This window comes from Salvia hispanica, chromosome 6, assembly GCF_029641045.1.
Source record: "Salvia hispanica isolate PSC_SH4W2 chromosome 6, Shi_PSC_v1, whole genome shotgun sequence".
In the NCBI taxonomy this organism is placed as follows: domain Eukaryota; kingdom Viridiplantae; phylum Streptophyta; class Magnoliopsida; order Lamiales; family Lamiaceae; genus Salvia; species Salvia hispanica.
The window spans coordinates 47,333,923-47,352,703 of NC_142697.1; the positions used below are offsets into that span (position 1 = coordinate 47,333,923).

At 36.9% G+C, this 18,781-nt stretch overlaps 4 protein-coding genes and 1 long non-coding RNA gene across 7 annotated transcripts; 3 read left to right on the forward strand and 2 right to left on the reverse strand.

Moving 5' to 3' along the window:
• Window positions 1-155: 155 nt before the first annotated feature.
• Window positions 156-1,818, reverse strand: LOC125204685 (RING-H2 finger protein ATL3-like). The gene has a single exon (XM_048103392.2). The coding sequence runs from the start codon at window positions 1,370-1,372 to the stop codon at window positions 521-523; it is 852 nt and encodes a 283-aa protein (XP_047959349.1). The 5' UTR covers window positions 1,373-1,818; the 3' UTR covers window positions 156-520.
• Window positions 1,819-5,853: 4,035 nt separating this feature from the next.
• LOC125205437 (muscle M-line assembly protein) lies at window positions 5,854-9,312 on the forward strand. The gene is made up of 7 exons (XM_048104364.2): window positions 5,854-6,097; window positions 6,400-6,855; window positions 6,933-6,985; window positions 7,397-7,434; window positions 7,650-7,968; window positions 8,082-8,401; window positions 8,570-9,312. The coding sequence occupies exons 1-7, from the start codon at window positions 6,085-6,087 to the stop codon at window positions 9,171-9,173; spliced, it is 1,803 nt and encodes a 600-aa protein (XP_047960321.1). The 5' UTR covers window positions 5,854-6,084; the 3' UTR covers window positions 9,174-9,312.
• A 164-nt stretch (window positions 9,313-9,476) lies between these two features.
• On the reverse strand, window positions 9,477-10,458 carry LOC148924059 (uncharacterized). The gene is made up of 3 exons (XR_016132818.1): window positions 10,332-10,458; window positions 9,727-9,760; window positions 9,477-9,556 (listed from the first exon to the last, which is right to left on the reverse strand). It is a non-coding gene; the product is annotated as an uncharacterized LOC148924059 (long non-coding RNA).
• Window positions 10,459-11,470: 1,012 nt separating this feature from the next.
• On the forward strand, window positions 11,471-14,316 carry LOC125205535 (O-fucosyltransferase 36-like). Of its 2 annotated transcripts, XM_048104548.2 has the most exons (4): window positions 11,742-11,871; window positions 11,948-12,987; window positions 13,071-13,320; window positions 13,690-14,316. In XM_048104548.2, the coding sequence occupies exons 2-4, from the start codon at window positions 11,948-11,950 to the stop codon at window positions 13,864-13,866; spliced, it is 1,467 nt and encodes a 488-aa protein (XP_047960505.1). In that variant the 5' UTR covers window positions 11,742-11,871; the 3' UTR covers window positions 13,867-14,316. The 2 variants fall into 2 exon arrangements, with proteins under 2 accessions (XP_047960502.1, XP_047960505.1); XM_048104545.2 differs by having other exon boundaries at window positions 11,471-12,987.
• Window positions 14,317-14,635: 319 nt separating this feature from the next.
• Window positions 14,636-18,601, forward strand: LOC125205536 (uncharacterized protein YDL183C-like). 2 transcript variants are annotated; one of them, XM_089061065.1, is made up of 9 exons: window positions 14,636-15,307; window positions 15,405-15,567; window positions 16,565-16,629; window positions 16,780-16,878; window positions 17,288-17,335; window positions 17,621-17,690; window positions 17,793-17,864; window positions 17,944-18,072; window positions 18,218-18,601. In XM_089061065.1, exons 1-9 carry the CDS (start codon window positions 15,165-15,167, stop codon window positions 18,359-18,361), a joined length of 933 nt encoding a protein of 310 aa, XP_088917191.1. In that variant the 5' UTR covers window positions 14,636-15,164; the 3' UTR covers window positions 18,362-18,601. The 2 variants fall into 2 exon arrangements, with proteins under 2 accessions (XP_088917191.1, XP_047960506.1); XM_048104549.2 differs by having other exon boundaries at window positions 15,193-15,567.
• The last annotated feature ends 180 nt before the right edge of the window (window positions 18,602-18,781 follow it).

Sequence of the window (18,781 nt, forward strand, 5' to 3'; positions counted from 1 at the left end):
TTTTTCGTTTTTTGTGTGCGTTTATTCCTTTCGTTGGGACGGGGCTACTGCACTATGGGTTAGCATGTGGTAAGAAAAATTATTGTTCTGAAATATGTACCAATCTCTAACAATATAGAATGAGAAAAGGAGATGAGGATATCAAAGATGAGGCAAAGAATCAAACTTGGATAATCTTGATAGATATAATAAGCTCTTTGAATACATAGATAGCTATTACATTGACAAGATTTCTATCCAAACACTCTTCTGTTAAGAGGATGAGGCAACATCTCCTCCCTCAAACAGAGAAGCCAACCTATACATTTATACAACAATTTTAGCATATTCCAATTCATATGCTTCAAGAATCAAAGGAAATAGAACAAATTATCCATCTCACCACCTCTCCATCATTCTAAGCAAATCATAGCTCAAAAGTTTTGAACCATAATCGTCTCAATCAATCAAATAGTGAAGCCTCAATCTCCAATTTGATCATAAAACCAAATCAAAGCTCATTTCTTGAACCATATATCAATCAACTCAACCCTCTAACTCCTTGTTCAAGATCAAGAATTCTAGGACTAGAAGGATTCACCCTTCTACTGCCACTAAGCAGCCTCTTCAACGACCTCAGCCTCGTTGGGACTGCGGATTTCTGCTCGTCTTCCTCAGACCCACTACTCGTGGAAGCCACTGAAGACGAAGACAACGACGACGGTGATGATGAGCTCGAGGTCTCTGCATTGCCTTGATGGCCCTCTTCAGCACAAGGGCCAAAGGTGCTAACTTGAGTCTCATTCCCCCAAATCAACACATTGGTTGGGAAATTAGGTATCTCAATTGCAACAACAACCGAATCCTCCACCGCCGGAGCTTGAATCACACCCTCCTCAGCATCACCCGTGGCGAAATCCGAGGAGCTCGCCACGGGGTTTCGACAGAGGGGGCAGGTGGAATGCGATTGGAACCACATGTCAATGCAATCAACATGGAATCCATGGTTGCATTTGGGCAAAAGTCTTGCCTTTTCCCCCTCAGAGACTTCACACAGACACACAGCGCATTCCAGCCCCTCTTTGAACTCCTTTGGATCGAACATTGTGATGGGTATGGTTTTGAGGAGGGAAGGGTCCAATCCGCGGCGGAGGGCGGAGGGCGGCGGCGGAGCGTCGTGGGGGAACTCGAGGCGGCGGCGCCGCCTCGTGGCGGTGGCTGTGCTGGTTTCTTGGCGGCGGTACCAGAACCACTTGGCGTAGAGGTGGAGGCAGAAGACGAACACCACGACGAAGAAGAGGAGGACGATCGCCACCACCAGTATCTTCCCTGTCAGCTCTATCACTCCCGTGTCTCCGAATCTGCCGCCGCTTCTCTCCGCCGCGTCGCCCATTTTTCTCAAGAATTGGGCCAAGATTGAATCTTTTTTGCGATGCGATGAGAGAAATGAAATGGGTTTCTTGAAAGATTGAATCTTTTTCGTGATGTGATGAGAGAAATGAAATGGGTTTCTTGAAAGATTGAATCTTTTTGTGAAGTGATTCAAGAACTCAAAAGGGCTCCTTCAAACGGCTGAGGGGAGTGATTCTTGAAATTGAGATGAGCTCTTGAGGTTCAAAGAGGGTGAAAAGGGGGCTAGAATTTGAAGATGAAGTTTGAAAATCCAATTAAGTGAAAAAATGTGATATTTTGCTACTGGAAAATGTGATCTTTTGAGGAATGTGATTGGATTCTAAATGCATAGAATAAAAAGAAGCTGGCTATGGAAGTAGTGAAGGTGATGAAATGGTGTGAGGCAAAGAGAGAGAGAGAGATAGGCGCCTAGAATAGGGGCCAAAGACCAACTGCAATTTGAAGAATGATTCTAAATTTCCAATTGAAGTGATATAGGAAGAGGATATGTGTATTACTCCTATTTACTCATATTAATTTTTTGAACAATTTGGTAATTAGTTAAGATGATATTCTTCTTTTTGGCATATATTTTGAGAAAATAATAGTAATAAATAGTTAATGTTAAATAGAAAATAAAATAAAAGAGAAAATAAAAGTAATATAGAAGAGAGCCTATTCTATATTATTCTATCTGATTTTACTTTATCTTCGCTTTAACTATTTATTACTACTATTGTAAGATAGGTAAAAAAAATGTGTCAATTTTAGATGAGATGGAAGGAGTAATTACTAATTACTAAGTATATGTGAGATGTATGTGGATGATTTGGGATAAGATTATGGATTTTTTTTATCCAATAATATTAAATTTACAATAAATTTATGGGTTTTATCACATGTACATTTATTACTTCAAATCAATATATTCATATGCACGCAGCACGCATCCCATCATGCGTTCAAAGTGATAATATAGAATATATATTGGGGTGCTAGTTTGGTTTTTATTGGTTGAATACAATAAAATCGAGTTTTATTTTTATTATAAGGGATTTAATATCAAATAATATCGATTTAATGTTGAGCAGTCGAATACTTAGAGCACCATATAAAATACAGAAAATAGTACTAAAGCTAAGGTTGGCATAACTCAATAAATAAATAAAAAACAGAAGTGATTGAAAAAATATTTGTGGAGATGTCAATTAAAGATAATAAATTCGAAATAAAGTTATTTTCATCAAAATGGCAATTTTCCATTATGATGATGAGTCTTGACTTATGCATGGTTCATTAGACATAAATTGAGATTAATTATCTTGTTATTAGTAAAGATCAAGAAGTTTGTTGATAACTAATCTAGCCAAATTTGATAACGATAAGCATTTCCTTTTGGCTTTTGCATTGTTCAACCACTCAATTTTTGAATTTGCCAAGATGTTGACATATTTTTAAAAATAGAATTATTTATATCAAAATTTAAAATATAGATAAATTATTAAATAGAACAATTAAAAACTTATTGTTATAATGTAGATGGAGTATAATTTTATTGTTATTTAAACCTATTGAGTTCGAATTAAACCCATTTTTACCTAACCTATCCTCTTGAAAACTTAATTTTGATTCAAATAATTATTGATATTAGACATTAAAAAAATGATTTTGATCATGGTCTCAACATATTCAGCCATTTACCTATCATTTCCCCCATAATTTAGGATTTTTGGTCAACAAACTTTCCAAAAGTTTGATTTTATTTTCTCCCACCGAAAGAAATATTTCTCCTAACTTAGGTAAGGTAGACAAAAAAGTCAAAAGTGGTGCGTATATATGAATTCTTGAAATTTATTAAACCATATTAGGACAAAATGATGAATATGAAATGATTTTCCCTCCTAATTAGATATAATCATATCATATTTTTTACTTACTCTTTACTTGATTACGATTTGAATTTAATATACGTTTAAGTAGCCTAGTCCATAGCCTAATTATTTAAGTTTGAATAGGAACATGCGACAAGATCTGTGATTAATTATGGGACGAATAGATGTGGATAGGATTATAATAGTTAAAAATGATCCACCTTTCAAATTTTGAAATAGGGCTACGGATGGTATACATACTAATTTAGTTTAATTTTTTAAATTAGATTGAAATTTTTAATTATTATATCAATATCATTATTCGAATTCATTATTTTTCAATTAAAAGGCCACATTGTGTGTGATCGTGTGTTATAATTGTTGTTTGGAACAATTATTTGGTTTGAAGCGGTTGTAAAACGAGTGCTGCTCTACGATGGATGAGATTGACAGATAATACCAGAATGTGTGTGTGTTGATGTTGCACATTTGCTCTTATTTTCTTGTGTATGTTTCGCGTGTTTTATGTTACTGTATTATTTTAGTTATACCGTTTTTTTGTTATGTTGATTTCGCTATTTATATTCTAAAGTGTCTATGTATTGTTGTTAGTTAATAAGTACTGCTGGTTTAAATTTATATTGTTAATATAATAGCCACTTTTTAAAGAGTAATGCCATTATATTAATTGGCACAATTAAATTTAAATAAAAATTGATTTATTGATTAGTTAATTAGTAAAACTATTTAATTTATCTATAAAAATATTTTATTACGACTATTATATCCTACATTGAAGTTAAAAGAAACATTGAATTTAATATGAAAATGTAATAAGAAAATCGATCACATATTATGAAATAATACAATGTTGTCACATTGTATAAAGTCAATTTTGTCGACAAGGGTGAAAGCCAGCCCACAAGATGTAATGATTAAATCTTAAGCCATGGTTTTGCGACGATAATTATGACATATTTAGTGTATGTAGTTGGGACAAAATCATAGCATTCTCTTTTTTTTTTTTTTTTTTTTCATTTTGACTCCTAGGTATTGTTCCACTCTACGATTTAACTATAATAAATGTGGCACACCGAAAAAGCTTTCAAATATAACAATTTTGGAAAAAAAAAAAAATCAATTATAGCCCAATTCATGAATTTACTTTCAATACTAGTAGTACTAGTACTATTAGGCAACACTAAAAGTAATGTCGAGTAAAATGTTACTCTTTTCATTCCTATTAATACAAGATTTGTTCAAGTGGTACATGCACTTAATCGACCATATTAGGACCAAACATTTTTAAGGTGCAATTCGATGACTTTTGTTGGTGTTTGAGGATAAACTATAGCAAAATTGTGCTAGTCGTATTCACAACTTTCTTCGATAAAATCTGTATTTACTACTCGATCAAAATTGACTAGTATGATGTTCAATTTTTTACTTAACATGGCCAATAAAACTCATACTTCAGTTAAACGAATCTTGTTATTGATAATTGACCTTGTCAATTATAATCGAAACGGAATCGAAATCGAAACTATAAACCAAAACTTAAAAAATTCGGATAAGCATTTATTGTCTTCACGGGACAAGTGACATTAAGCATTAAGCATTAATTAGAGTGTTGGCAATAAGCATTATTGAAGAAATTATATTTGTAAAAGAATTAATGATGGTATGTTGGTTTTAAATTTTTAATGTTTAGACAAAATTAATGTGTATCTCTACATGGGACAAGTGACAACCAAATTAATCGATTGATGTTGTGTTGTAAAGTTTTTTGGCATTATACTTTTTTCACGATTTTTATTCGTATATTATTGTCTTCACCCTCTCAATTTGGACACATATAAATATAATTATGTCCAATCAAAAATAGTAGAAAAATGATTTATTTGCTCCAAACTAGACCCAATTAACCATGTCTCCTAGGTTCAAGCCCAATTTAAAACATTGTGAAAAAAGCCCATTAATTTTTCAGTTTTAATTTTAAAAGTATACTACATTGCAATAATTCCTTTTTAGTGGGTAGAGTACAACCTTATTTAATAATTTTTTTTTACTTTTGACCTTATAACCTTAAATAAGTTATTCATAGTATTAATTACAAACAAATTATTGTTTATATATTTTGTGATTGTATTTCAATTATGACCAATACTAACAATTTCTTCATAAAAATCAACTCGAAAGAACAAAAATATATGCATACCCTATAATTTGATTAAAAAAACCACCAATTCTATCAAGTATAGTAAATTTTTTTTGATAAAATTTGCTTAGAGCTTAATATTGGCCAACAATGAAGTAATAGTGTAGAAACAATCACATAAGTAATAGCAAAAACAATAAGTAAAAACCAACGGGACGTAGCGCAGTTGGCAGCGGAGCTGTGGTGACCTTGAGGTCACGACTTCAAACCCTGCCATCCGCGGAGAGACTTGTAAACCATAATCTTACATGTGGTTAAAAAAAAAAAAAAAATTAAGTAAACCATAATCTTAATACGACGTCGTCAAATAAACATAGGTAAATGTAAAAGAAAATACTAAAATTTTGTAGAAAAAACAAATAATAAAAATGTAAAAATATATTATCATTATCCACCGGCGGTCTCCCACACCAAAACAATCTGTGTGTGGCTCTCACTTCGCTCCTCCGTTTTATCACATTTCACTTCCTTTCTCTATCAATTCTCGAATTCTCTTCCGGATTAATCCGAATTCCACTCTGCTTTTCCGATTTTTGAAGTTATTGCATGGAATTCCATCAACCGGCGGCGATTTGTGGCTGTACCTGAACAGTGAGCTTGGATTCCCGACTTAATGAGCTCCCCATGCCTTTATTAGGTGAATTACCTCGAAAAAACCCCTACTTTATTGTGCTTGTGCAGCTGTGAGGGTTTTGCAATGCTTTTGTTTTGGTGATTCACAACTGTTTGTGTAATTGCCTGAATGAATTTGAAAACGTTGAGTGTTTTTTTGTGTTTTGTGTCACAGATATTGCTATTTCACAGCCTTGCTCTTGTTTCCTCAACAATATAATTGTTGATTTACAATGCTTTTGTTTTGGTGATTTACAACTGTTTGTGTAATTGCCTGAATGAATTTGAAAAGTGGAATGTTTTTTTGTCTCTGTGTTTGTGTTGCAGATATTGCTATTTCACAGCCTTGCTCTTGTTTCCTCAACAATATAATAGCATTTAGGCCGGAATTCGATCTTGGTAAGAGAGTTGTAGTTGGGAATGATAGGAGATTGGTATTGGCATCCACATTTTCGGGGAGGGGCTTTTGTAATGGAGGAAAATTTGGTGGGGGCTTCACCTCGGGGAGAGCCGGGGTATGGCGGGGTAGGCTGACGATAAAGGCCGTTGGTACGCTTGAAATTGCGAGTGTAACTTGCAAAAGTGGAGGGGTGAAGAGGCTTCAGAATGTGTTGATGATGGATGTTGATTCAGTGAGGTCGAATTCCACTGAAATTGAACCGCCACAATCTTCAAGTGAAGACTCAACAGACGTGGACGAGAGGGAGAGGTTGAGACGGATGAGGATTTCCAAAGCGAATAAAGGGAATACGCCGTGGAACAAAGGCAGGAAGCACAGCCCAGGTGATGCAATGCTCGGCATTATTAAGTGAATCATATTAATGAATCGAGCAATGTTTTAAATTGTTGTTTATGTGCAGAAACCTTGAGGCGGATAAAAGAAAGAACAAGGCTGGCAATGCAAAATCCTAAGGTGATGTCATGTAAGAAACTGAGATAGTTCTGTGAAAACATCAATATAGGAACGAGAAAATAGGAGAACCAATTTCGTGGTATCATAGTTAAATAAACTTTCTAACTAAATTTTATATGATTGGTGATAATTTGGTATATTTGTTTGTATCTCTTTCTGAATAGACTTGGAAGTTGTCTTGAATCAAATATAAATCTAAAGGCCTAGCAGTTTTAAAACATCATGTTGATGTTGTTTAATTGTTGTCTAATGGAGTATAATCTAGTTCTTGATCACTGCGTTATTGCTTTCTGTTGCATCTCTTTTGGTAAGGCCTTCTCTTTCATTGTTAGCTTCATCTATTCCACTTATCAGTTCTATCATTAAGTTATGTATTGATTTCTGACGTTCTAATGATTTATGACAATGTAGGTTAAAGCCAAACTGATTAACCTGGGGCATGCTCAAAGGTAGGCTAATTTTCCCGTATATTTCGCACATTCTTTGGTCTGGCATTTTAGCCACTATTTTTACTTGTTTTCCTTTAGGCTATGAAAATGAGTGCCTTAGGTGTTTATGCTAGAGTTCACATGATTTGGGCTGCATTTGATAGATTTAAGGAAACTGATCTCATTTGTATGTCTTCATTGGCTTTGGAGATCACTGTTTTTCTGCATCCGTGCAGTGAAAAGACGAGGTTGAAAATTGGAGCTGGTGTCCGACTTGGGTGGGAGAAACGCCGTAAGAAATTGATGGTCCAGGATACTTGCTACTACAGCTGGCAAAATCTAATTGCAGAGACTGCCCGGAAGGGTCTTCAAGGCGAGGAACAATTGCAATGGGACTCGTACAAGATCTTGGATAAAGAGCTCCAGCAGGAATGGCAGCAGAGTGTTGAAAAAAGAAGAAGCATGCCTAGACTGAAGGGAAGCAAGAGAGCGCCCAAATCAGCAGAGCAGAAGAGGAAGATATCAGAGGCCATAGCTGCAAAATGGGCTGATCCCGTAAGATCTCTGTTCCTTCCATCGAACTTCTGTTTTCTAAAGTTTCTATATGTTTTACTGCATGTCCTAAGCCAGCATCTGAATCTTGCATTTACGTTTCTCGTATAAATTAGGAATACCGGACTCGGGTTTACTCTGGTCTAGCGAAATATCATGGCATACCAGAGGGGACAGAATGGAAGCGTAAGAGAAAACCTCCTGGTGAGAGACAGACTCAAAACAGAGGTCGTAAAGACAAAGACAATGACAAAGACGAGAACAATGATACTCGCAAGACGAAAAGCGTAAACCAACGAATTAGAGCAAAGAGAAGCAAAGCACCATCATACAAGGACCCACTGGCAAGCACCAAACTGGAGATGCTGAAAAACATTCGAGCCAAGAGAGCTGCTGCTGTTGACGACCCGAAAACTGAAGCCGTCATGAAGGCCAAGTAAGTTCTTATATCCATAGTCGATTGCTTCTATTTGATTTCTGGAATTTATATGTGGTTGTAGATAATACTTCTATTTGTTTATGTTAGGTTAATTGATTTTATGTGTTTGTATAATAAACCTATTCTCATTTGATCCTCTCTGTGTGTGCATATATGTATACGCAGGTCGTTGATTGCAGAAGCTGAGAAGGCAGCCAAGGCGCTTGAAATAGCTGCTAAGACGAGCCCTCTCGCGCACGCCTCTTTGATGGAAAGCCGGATGCTGATCGCGGAAGCACATAAGCTCATCGAATCAATAGAAAGCGAAGATGCAACAGCATCCGTTGAAGACGAGAATGGAATTCAAAATCTTGAAAACGAAACGTATGCAGACGAGCAAAATTTGGAACTCATAGAGCCAATGAAAGTAAACGGGGTCCACAGCATCTCCGAAGATCTTGAAGAATCCGACAGCTTCAGTTTCGATGAGTTCATTTTCGCAGATTTCATCAACGGCAACAGCAACGGCTCGAGTCCTTACCCTCTTGAAACAGAAGCAACCGGGTCCAATGGCTGTATCTCATCAGTGTTGGATGGCATGATCAACGGCTCTGGTTCGACCTGCGCTGATAATAAACCAAACCCTAACGGGATCTCAGCTCATAAACAAACTCCGGTCGTCAACCGGCTGGAGCCGGAGGATGAAAAGGTGGCTAAGAGAGAGGCGAACGTGACCAAGAAATGGGTTCGTGGGAGGCTCGTTGAAGTCGAAGAGGAAGAAGCAGCCTAGGTTAGTTCTAGCAAGTTTTAGAATTCATGCATAGTTTCTATACATTTGTGCTAGGAAGTATAGAGTGTCCAATACTAGGTTTTGATGTCCAAGAATCATACTTAAATCTCAGTAAAAGCCATGAATCTGATTCATTCCATCTTCATGTTTCAAGTGTCAAAATATCATTACATTGATGGGATTATATTTATACATGTGATGAAGATTATTTGGAGACAAGAAATGTAACAAATGTCACATGCTCTTTACTTAGAGCACACTACTTGTTCAAAGTAGAGAAGTGGCCAGTTTTTGAGATGGGAATCAACTGTATTTTCTATCTCCCTTCTCTTTCTTGTCTTTTCTTCTATAGATTGGTGGATCTCCATATCCAATTCCTTGTCCTGCAAAAGCTTACTATGATTACTAGTATGAAATATGCAATGCAAATTAATTAAGGAATGGTACACAAAAGCTTAATCAAATTATTTGAATTCAAATAATTTGAACACCATTTATGTCATCCATTAAACCAGAGTTAAATACTTCCTCTTTCCACCAATAAATACCGTACCTGTTCGACAATAAAAATCTCATTTTGCCAGTACCTGTTCGGCAATAAAAGTCTCATTTTGCCAGTTTGATCCACCGGCCAATAAAAACCTCAATTCAATTTTACTACTAATGGTAAATAGATCCACATTCTATTGATATATTCTACTCATATTTTATTACTCTATCCGTCCCAGATTATGAGTCACCAGATTTTAAGAAAGAGTTGAAGTGTGTAATAAATGAAGTGAGATAGTAGAGTGTGTAATAAATGAAGTGAGTTGTTTGAATGTAGTTCCCTCTTGACTTTTTGGGGTAGGTTAAGTTTTTTATTTTTATTTTGGTTTATTTTTATGTAGATAATGACATTTTGATGTAATTTTGATAAACAATGAGGTAAGTAAAATTGTATGATTAAATATGAAAAATTCTAATCTTAAACTGATGGACTTTTATAGCAAAAAGTAATCTTAATCTGGGACGGAGAGAGTATAAAATTAATATACTCACGTTCAATTTAACTATAAACTTCTATTTCAAGAAAATTATTATAATTAGCTCCAAAGCCAAAGGTATAAAGAAATTTGGATTTATGAGCTGATAAAACTGAAGGGCAAAAAAACTCACCGGAATCGCATTAGGCACCGGGAGCTTAGTGCCATGGACGGCAGCGCGGTTGGCCGCTTTGCCAACCATCCACCGCTGCCCGAGGCGGAACACGGCAGCTCCGCCGTGGTTTCTGCTCAGCGCCTTGGTTATTCCCAACATATTTTCGCCTTGAATTCAACTAATTAGTTGCATGATAGAGTGGGAAAACAATCATAAATACACAAGAGAACTAAGTAGTCTGGTCTAGAGACATCTGGAATATTGAAAACTGCCACATGGCAATCCCACCGATATCCATGATTATGTCATGGTTTTTCTCTTTTACAAATTTAGTTAAACATATTAATTTTGGTGATAAAATTCATAAATATATGTCTGACAGTGAATTTTCGTGCCTAATTCACTAGTCACTACAATGTTTAAGTCTATAAATTTTAAGTTTGTGCAAAAATACCAACCAGAATTCATGATGTCGGACAAATTGCCTCTAAATTTATTTATTTTCAAAATAGTTTGGTTTTTACCGTGAATTTTAAATATTGTATGTAAAGTCATGAACTTTATTAGACTGTGTAAAATTCACGTCCTATCCGACTCGATAGATTTCCAACACAAACTTATCCTACTTGGCACGCTGGAGGCGTGACTTGGCAAATGCCAAATTTAGGGTTCAATTCGAATCGTGGAACTAATGCTACTTTTATGCTGAATTCGATTTGTATGTTTATGTCGATTTGTATGCTGAATTCAATTTGTATGTTTTCATTTGTATTACTTATGTGTTTGTGATAAATCCAGGTCAAAGATTGCAAAGATACAAGAGAAACAATTATAATTAGTGGAGTTTTGTCAAATCACGCCTTCGGTGCGCCACGTAGGATAAGTTTGTGTCAAAAATCTATCGAATCGGATCAGATGTGAAATTTACACAGTCCGATAAAATTCATGACTTTTCATGCAATAATTAAAATTAACGGAAAAACCCAAACCACAATTTGCCTTATTAAAAACTAGTCACTTTTTAAACACATAATAAATTCGGTAATGGGCCGATAGTCTTAAAAAATATGAGCCGGGCCCAATAAAAGTTTTGGGCCGATAAATGTAAACAAAGCCCATATAAAACGGGTAATGTTGCAGCTGGCTGAGACGGTTGCAGGTCACTTTCCACCGACGATCTTCTTCTCCGATCAACCAGTTATACAGAGTTAGCTGTGGCTTCTCACTCTTCCCTTCCAACCAAACACGCCTTAATCTCCCTCTCCCTCTCTCACACAAAAACGATACGTCTATTACCGGAGAGAATAAGCATACAAGCCTAATTGCTACTTCTACAGCCGCATTTCCTCGATTTCACGCCCAGTGCGTGAATTAGTGTGATGGAGAGGGAGCTATCGGATGAGGAGGGGGATCGGGAGAATCTGATTTCGCAAAATGCGAGGCGGAACCAGAACGACGCCGTAAAGTCGCCCGATCGCCACAATCACCGCTCGGCTTTCCGAATCGAAGACGAATTGAGGGGCAGAGTCTCCGGCGCCGCGCGAAGGTTCAATAAGAGGTACATTCTCGCGATTTTTCTGCCCCTGGTGATTTTGATTGTGTATTTGACTACCGATTTGAAGAGCGTGTTCCAGATGCGAGTGCCGTCGGTTAGGGATATTGGGGGTGGTGGTCTTGTGGTGAATCGAATGCGTGAATCTGAGCTGCGTGCTTTGTATTTGCTTAAGCAGCAGGAAATTGAGCTTGTTAAGATGTGGAATTATACTACAGTGGTTGGTGGATCGAATTTTAGCTTGGTAAATGGTAGTGGCTCAGTGAATTTGAACTCTGGTAGTGATGATAGCGTGTTGGAGGACTTTAAATCGCGAGTTTTTGGGCAAATTTCGTTGAATAGGCAAATTCAGGGGACTCTTTTGTCAGGTCATGAGAGTGAGGCTTCTGTGGATTTGTCTGCAAATTACTCGGATTCGAGTTTGTCTGACTGGACTAGGTGCAAGAAGGTGGATCAGAGATTGGCTGATAGGAAGACGATAGAGTGGAATCCTAAACCGAACAAGTATTTGTTTGCTATTTGTGTGTCAGGCCAAATGTCAAACCATTTGATTTGTTTGGAGAAGCATATGTTCTTTGCGGCTTTGTTGAATCGGGTTTTGGTGATCCCAAGTTCAAAGGTGGACTATGAGTTCCATCGGGTGTTGGATATTGATCACATTAATAAGTGCTTGGGGAGGAAAGTTGTGGTGACCTTTGAAGAGTTTGCAGAGAGCAAGAAGAACCATTTGCATATTGACAAGTTTATGTGTTATTTCTCGTTGCCACAGCCGTGCTTTATGGATGATGAGCGTGTGAAGAAGTTGAAGGGGTCGGGGGTCTCTTTGAGTAAGGTTGAGGCTGTTTGGAAGGAGGATGTTAAGAAGCCAAATCAGAGGACTGTTGAGGATGTTTTGGCAAAGTTTTCTTCAGACAGTGATGTCATTGCAATCGGAGATGTGTTCTTTGCTGATGTTGAGAGAGAGTGGGTGATGCAGCCAGGAGGTCCGATTGCACATAAATGCAAGACTTTGATTGAGCCTAGTAGGCTTATTTTGCTTACTGCTCAACGTTTCATACAGACGTTCTTGGGGAAAGACTTCGTGGCTCTTCATTTCAGGCGCCACGGCTTCTTGAAATTCTGGTACTTTTTACGCTATCTTTTCAGGCATTGTTACATGTTAGTTAGTGATTCTATGTGACATGAATTTCTCAATGGTTTCTCAGCAATGCCAAACAACCGAGCTGCTTTTATCCTGTTCCGCAAGCTGCAGAGTGCATCAATCGAGTTGTTGAGAGGGCTAGTACTCCAGTAATATATCTATCTACCGATGCTGCAGAAAGTGAAACTGGTTTACTTCAATCACTTGTTGTCTTGAATGGGAAGACTGTACCACTTGTTCGGAGACCAGCTCGTAATTCAGCTGAAAAGTGGGATGCTTTATTGTACAGACACGGACTTGAGGGAGATTCTCAGGTGGGCTTACCTTTTTTTCTGGTTTCTCTAATCTTATTTCATTCCATTTTGTTGCTTCTATGAGTCTATCACTGTTTGGGTCTGGTTTCAAACAATTGTTTCACTCTTAAGAATAAAAAATAGACACTTGATCTTGAATCTATACATACTAAGAACTAGCTTTACATCTTCTTGGTTATGCATGGCGTTGTCTAGGGGGTGGAATTTCGTTTTGGTCGATAGGATAGATAAGATTGATAGAATTGATAGATTTGGAGGATACTTAGATTATCAAACCCAACTTTGGAGTGATTAGTGAGATATCAGAGACTTTTGGATACTACTATTTGAATAAATTTACCCAACACTGTAATTCTCAAATGTGTGAAGGTTGAGGCGATGCTGGACAAGACTATTTGCGCTCTTTCTTCCGTCTTCATTGGATCTTCTGGATCCACTTTCACCGATGATATTCTACGCCTCCGCAAGGACTGGGGATCATCATCACAATGTGACGAGTACTTGTGCCAGGGCGAGCTTCCAAACTTCATTGCAGAAGATGAGTGAATCTCGAATCTTGTACATCCATCTCTCCCTGTGAAGATTCTTCTGCTCTCTTTTACTGTTTGACATGCCAATCCTTCAAAATTGAGTCGACTCTACTAATCTAATAGCTTAAACTGCTGAATCTTTATTTATTTTCGTGGAATCCGTTGAATATGCTACCATGGGAAGCTGAGGGTGACGGACGGGACGGCTATATTTATTTGGACACTGAGTGTAAATGTGATCTTACCTGATTTATATTGTTCCATAAATGTAATAAGAGCTTCAGCCATAAATTTCTACTTGCTATGCAGTTTTGTTCTCCATAAAAGTTAGCCTTAGTAGGAGTCTGTTTGTTGTATACAGTGCCATTTAATCTTTAGGTTAGGTCTACTTATGTACATTAGAGAAAATGTTGAATATCCCTTGTGAACTATCTCTGAACCAAATTTTGAAGTTCCTTTGTCACTATGTTTTCTTGTCGATGCGAGACTTGATCAATTTCGTTCGATGATGCATTTATCGTCTATCTACATGTGGTTCGTATGTGTGAAGAATTCATCGATTATAACTAGAACTGTCTGAGTATGGTTTGATTCGAAAGTTCGGTATGTTTTGATTTTGGTAATTTTGGGTTGGACACACTATCACAATTTGTGACGTTTTCCCTTCACAGCGAGCTGTTGACTCTCGTTTACGAGCTTCCTCGGCCACGATCACGTCTCGCTGCTGGGAAGTCTCGTCTTTCGTTTGCGAACCCTTTTCCCGGTGCATTGTTGATTCCCTTTGATTTAACTGTTTTGAATTGTATAGGCATATTTACTACTCGATTTATGTACACATTCATAAAAAACTTCAATTGAATTTTTAATCTTACTAGCAAATTATGTTTATATTTGATTATTTTTAAAGAATTAAATTGAACTCAAATAAGTTTATAACCACAAATATGAATCTTGAATATAATTAGCACAGGGTATTCGATCGGTTCGGTTCTAACCGAACCGAATATCCGGTTAACCGAAATTGAAGCACCAAATTGAAACCACATTGGCCTCGGTTCGGTTCCTCGGTTAACCGAACCTGAACTGAAGTTAAAAAAAAAAATTGCGGTTCATAAATATGATCGGTTCTCTCGGTTTTTAATAAAAATAAATATATAAACATGAAATTAATCGGTTCTCTCGGTTCTAACCATCGGAACCGAACCGATAACCGATCAATGCCTTGCTACCGGAACCGAACTGAACCAATAACCGAAAATTTTCGATTGTCGGTTAACCGAGATTCAACATTTTCGGTTCGGTCACGTTTAACATATGCAAAAATGTAGAAAATTAAGCACTCAACAACCGCCGCCGCTGAATTTTGTAAATTTGCAAACATTTTCGCTCTCAGATTTCATTTCTCTAATAGGAATCAGTTCTTCGTCTCGAATTTCCGAAAACAACGTTCCCTCACCGTGAATCTCTTCTCAAACACAAATAGCTCCAATTTCAGCGATTTTAATTTATTTTTTTTAACAAAATGAGGGCTAAAGTTGTGGTGTTTCCGATCAGAGGGAGGAATTGGTGTTTCAGCCGATCGATTGATCCTTCTGCGGCCGCCGCTCAGCCATCCACCGCTCCGTCGACGGTGAAGGAGCTCTGGAGCAAACTCTCCAGCGATAAGCCATCCGAGGACTCGAAAGTCGAGCTCGCCGTTGATTTCTTCGCAAACAAGGTCTTGATGTTGGATTTTGTTTGTTTCTGATCGGTTGCATTTTGTTTTATCTTCATCTTGATTCGTGCGGAACGGTTTAGTGGTAAATGATTTTGTCACTTGCGATGATTTACACTTGTTTAAGTGGATATACCGTCGCTGTTGCTTTGTGCTGCGTAGTTTATTGTGCATTTGGTGTTTCTAGGGATTTTTGGGCGACTAATGTGAAAATTCAGTACTGATATTGCATTTGGCTGGAAATGTATAAGGAGAAGGTTCGTGTGATTTTGATTGATTGCATGAATTGTTTTTGGTGAATGATCTCACTGGTGAGTGGTGAGTGATAAGTGACAGTGTTATCATATGAAACCAGTCACATAATGCATTATGGTTGTGGCTCTCTGAGTTGTTATTGATTGATTTTGTGTTATCTTACTGATCAGTGTATGTCTATCTTCTTTGTTCATGTATTTCAACTAGAATACATTGCTTCTTCTCCGTTGGATAGTGTTGTTATCATTGAGTAATACTCCGTTGGATAGTGTTGTTATCATTGAGAAGGTTCGTGTGATTTTGATTGATTGCATGAATTGTTTTTTGGTGAATGATCTCACTGGTGAGTGGTGAGTGATAAGTAACAGTAATATCATATGAAACCAGTCACATAATGCATTATGGTTGTGGCTCTCTGAGTTGTCATTGATTGATTTTGTTTTGTTATCTTACTGATCAATTTATATGTCTATCTTCTTTGTTCATGTATTTCTACTAGAATACATCCCTTCTTCTCCATTGGATAGTGTTGTTATCATTGAGTAATACTCCGTGTAAAGTTTGTCACATAGTACTATGAAAGATCGGTTGCTATAAGAAATTAAGATGAACATATTTGACATCACAAAGTAGTAGTACCAATAATGGTATCTTGATATGAAGTGTGAATGGATTAATTAATGTTTGGAAAGTTACTAGGTTTTGAGTGTGTCAATCTAACTGTTAGCATTGGTAATATATATAGATGAATGGAGCTTGGACTAAGCTGGAGAAGGCGCCCCAAGGAACTTTAAAGAGTAAAATTCATGGGTATATTTACATGCATGATATTATTCGTGGTCTTTTCTTTTGAGTTGTGAATTATTTTTGCAGCTCACTAGCCACTAAGCTAGAGTTTGTGGAATGGGGAAAATGTGTTCTCAGTACCGTTTAAATTTAGCTGATCTTTCTAACATGTAGGTTGGGAGTGAAGTTATTGTCACGTGTGAAGCCATCAGAAATCTTCTTTAAATCTATTCCAAAGGAGATTAATAGAGTGGATATTGTGTATCCATCGAGGTAATCTGATTCCATTCCATGTATGATCATGACATCTTTAGTCAGTACCCCTCTCTTCTCCACCTATTTTGAAGCCGGCCTAAAATCTAAGATAAAATGAAAATGCAAATTTTGAGCTGCATATCTTGCTGGAGAACAGCATGTGAAATCTTGTGCAAGAGAAATCATTGGGGAAAGATCATAATATTGGTGTATATTGCGAAGCCCATTTTCATTAGTGCATGCATACTGCTATGCACCTCACAAAATGATAGAACTAGGAATAATTTTTAGAATTTAAAAGTTCAAGCAACCAGAAATTTATGGGAAAACAAAATTAGTTATTAGAAGATTAAAATGTCATGCAGTTGTTACATGATTTGATTTGTGGAGATATATTTTCTTTATACTCTGCGTCTACCCGTGGCAGTTTGAATCCAAGACTTGTTCGTCGAAGACTCCGACATCTAGCATTCAGGTAACTTTATTGAATCTTATGTGATAATTTTCGCAAGCTTGATCATAATCATCGATTTTTAATTGAAGAGTAGCACTATATCTCATGTTGTACTCTGGCTTTATTGTGCCAAGGCATGAGTATCATAAATGTAGCATGGCTTCTGTGCCTAGGTTTCATCGTCTATAGACTTCCGGCTTCCCCATTTTTTTACTGTTATTTGATTAGGTTGTTAATCTTTCTGGCAATGAATGCATACCCCTTAAACATTTATCATTCGAATAAAATGTGAAACATGATTACCAGGGGATCGGTTATTCACACAAAATACTTCTACTGCTCAGCCATGATGGTGCCTTTGACATCAGTTTTCATGGTATGCCACTGAACCTAAATATGATTCGATTTTATCTTGTGCTCTATTTCCTCTATTCAATAAGTCAATCCTTTTTCATCAAATCTTGGTAATCATATGCAGGTTCTTCCTTTGCCTAACATCCCATTCTTTTGGCTCTCGTTCCGCGCCTATTCTCACTGGAGAGCATCACAGGTATGGGATCATCAGAAAACATTTTGTCAAAAACACAACCGTTTTCTTTATTTGCTTACGACTTTCATTTTCCTTTTAGGGAAGTGAAAAGCTGATGCACTTAGTCACTGATGCCTCCTATCGACCTAATCCTTCTGATCAGACGTCCAAAACCGAAGATAGTTCCACTCAAGACAAAAACAGTGGAAATTCGACGAATTCTCTATTCGTAAGAGCATCATTTCCAACTTACCTCCACATCTTGGAATAAAAATTTATGCCAGCCAATAGTTTGATGTGTGAAAGTTCGTAACATGGCTTATTAGGTTCCGCTAGAAACTAATTGCCTCGGGATGTTTTGTTATCTTGCTTAGGTTTTTCAGCCGTCGGAAGAACTGGAAAAGCTTATCCAAAAGAAGGACAGCGAGAATGGTCTGAGTGAGTGCGCGATATCGAAGATTTGCCAGAAACACTACCTGATAGATGCAGATGTGAAGAAATACAGAGATTCTGTTTAGCCATCAGTTTAGTTAGATGCTACTTTCCAGTTTAGTGAATTCCATTCATTCTTGAGAAATTCTTTGCTATTTACCCTTGTTTTCCTGGTTAGAATTTGAGCAAATCTGTATATGTCCCTTGTAGAAAAAGCAATAAAAATTGCCCATTAAGTTAAGGCAATGGTGCAATAAACTATAATCTGGGTTCATGAATTCTGAAATTGGGACAAATGCAATGGATTTGTTATTTTAGATATGTAACTCCATTTTTGCCAAATGCTTATACTATTTTTTTTACTTATTTTCAGTTCATGAAAGAATATCACTTAAAGATTGTTATTATTATCATAGGGTGCACTATCGTCAATAAATGAAATTCTGTAAAAAATCAAGGCAAATTTTAGCTCTTGAATCATTACACTTAAAGCATTACATTATTAG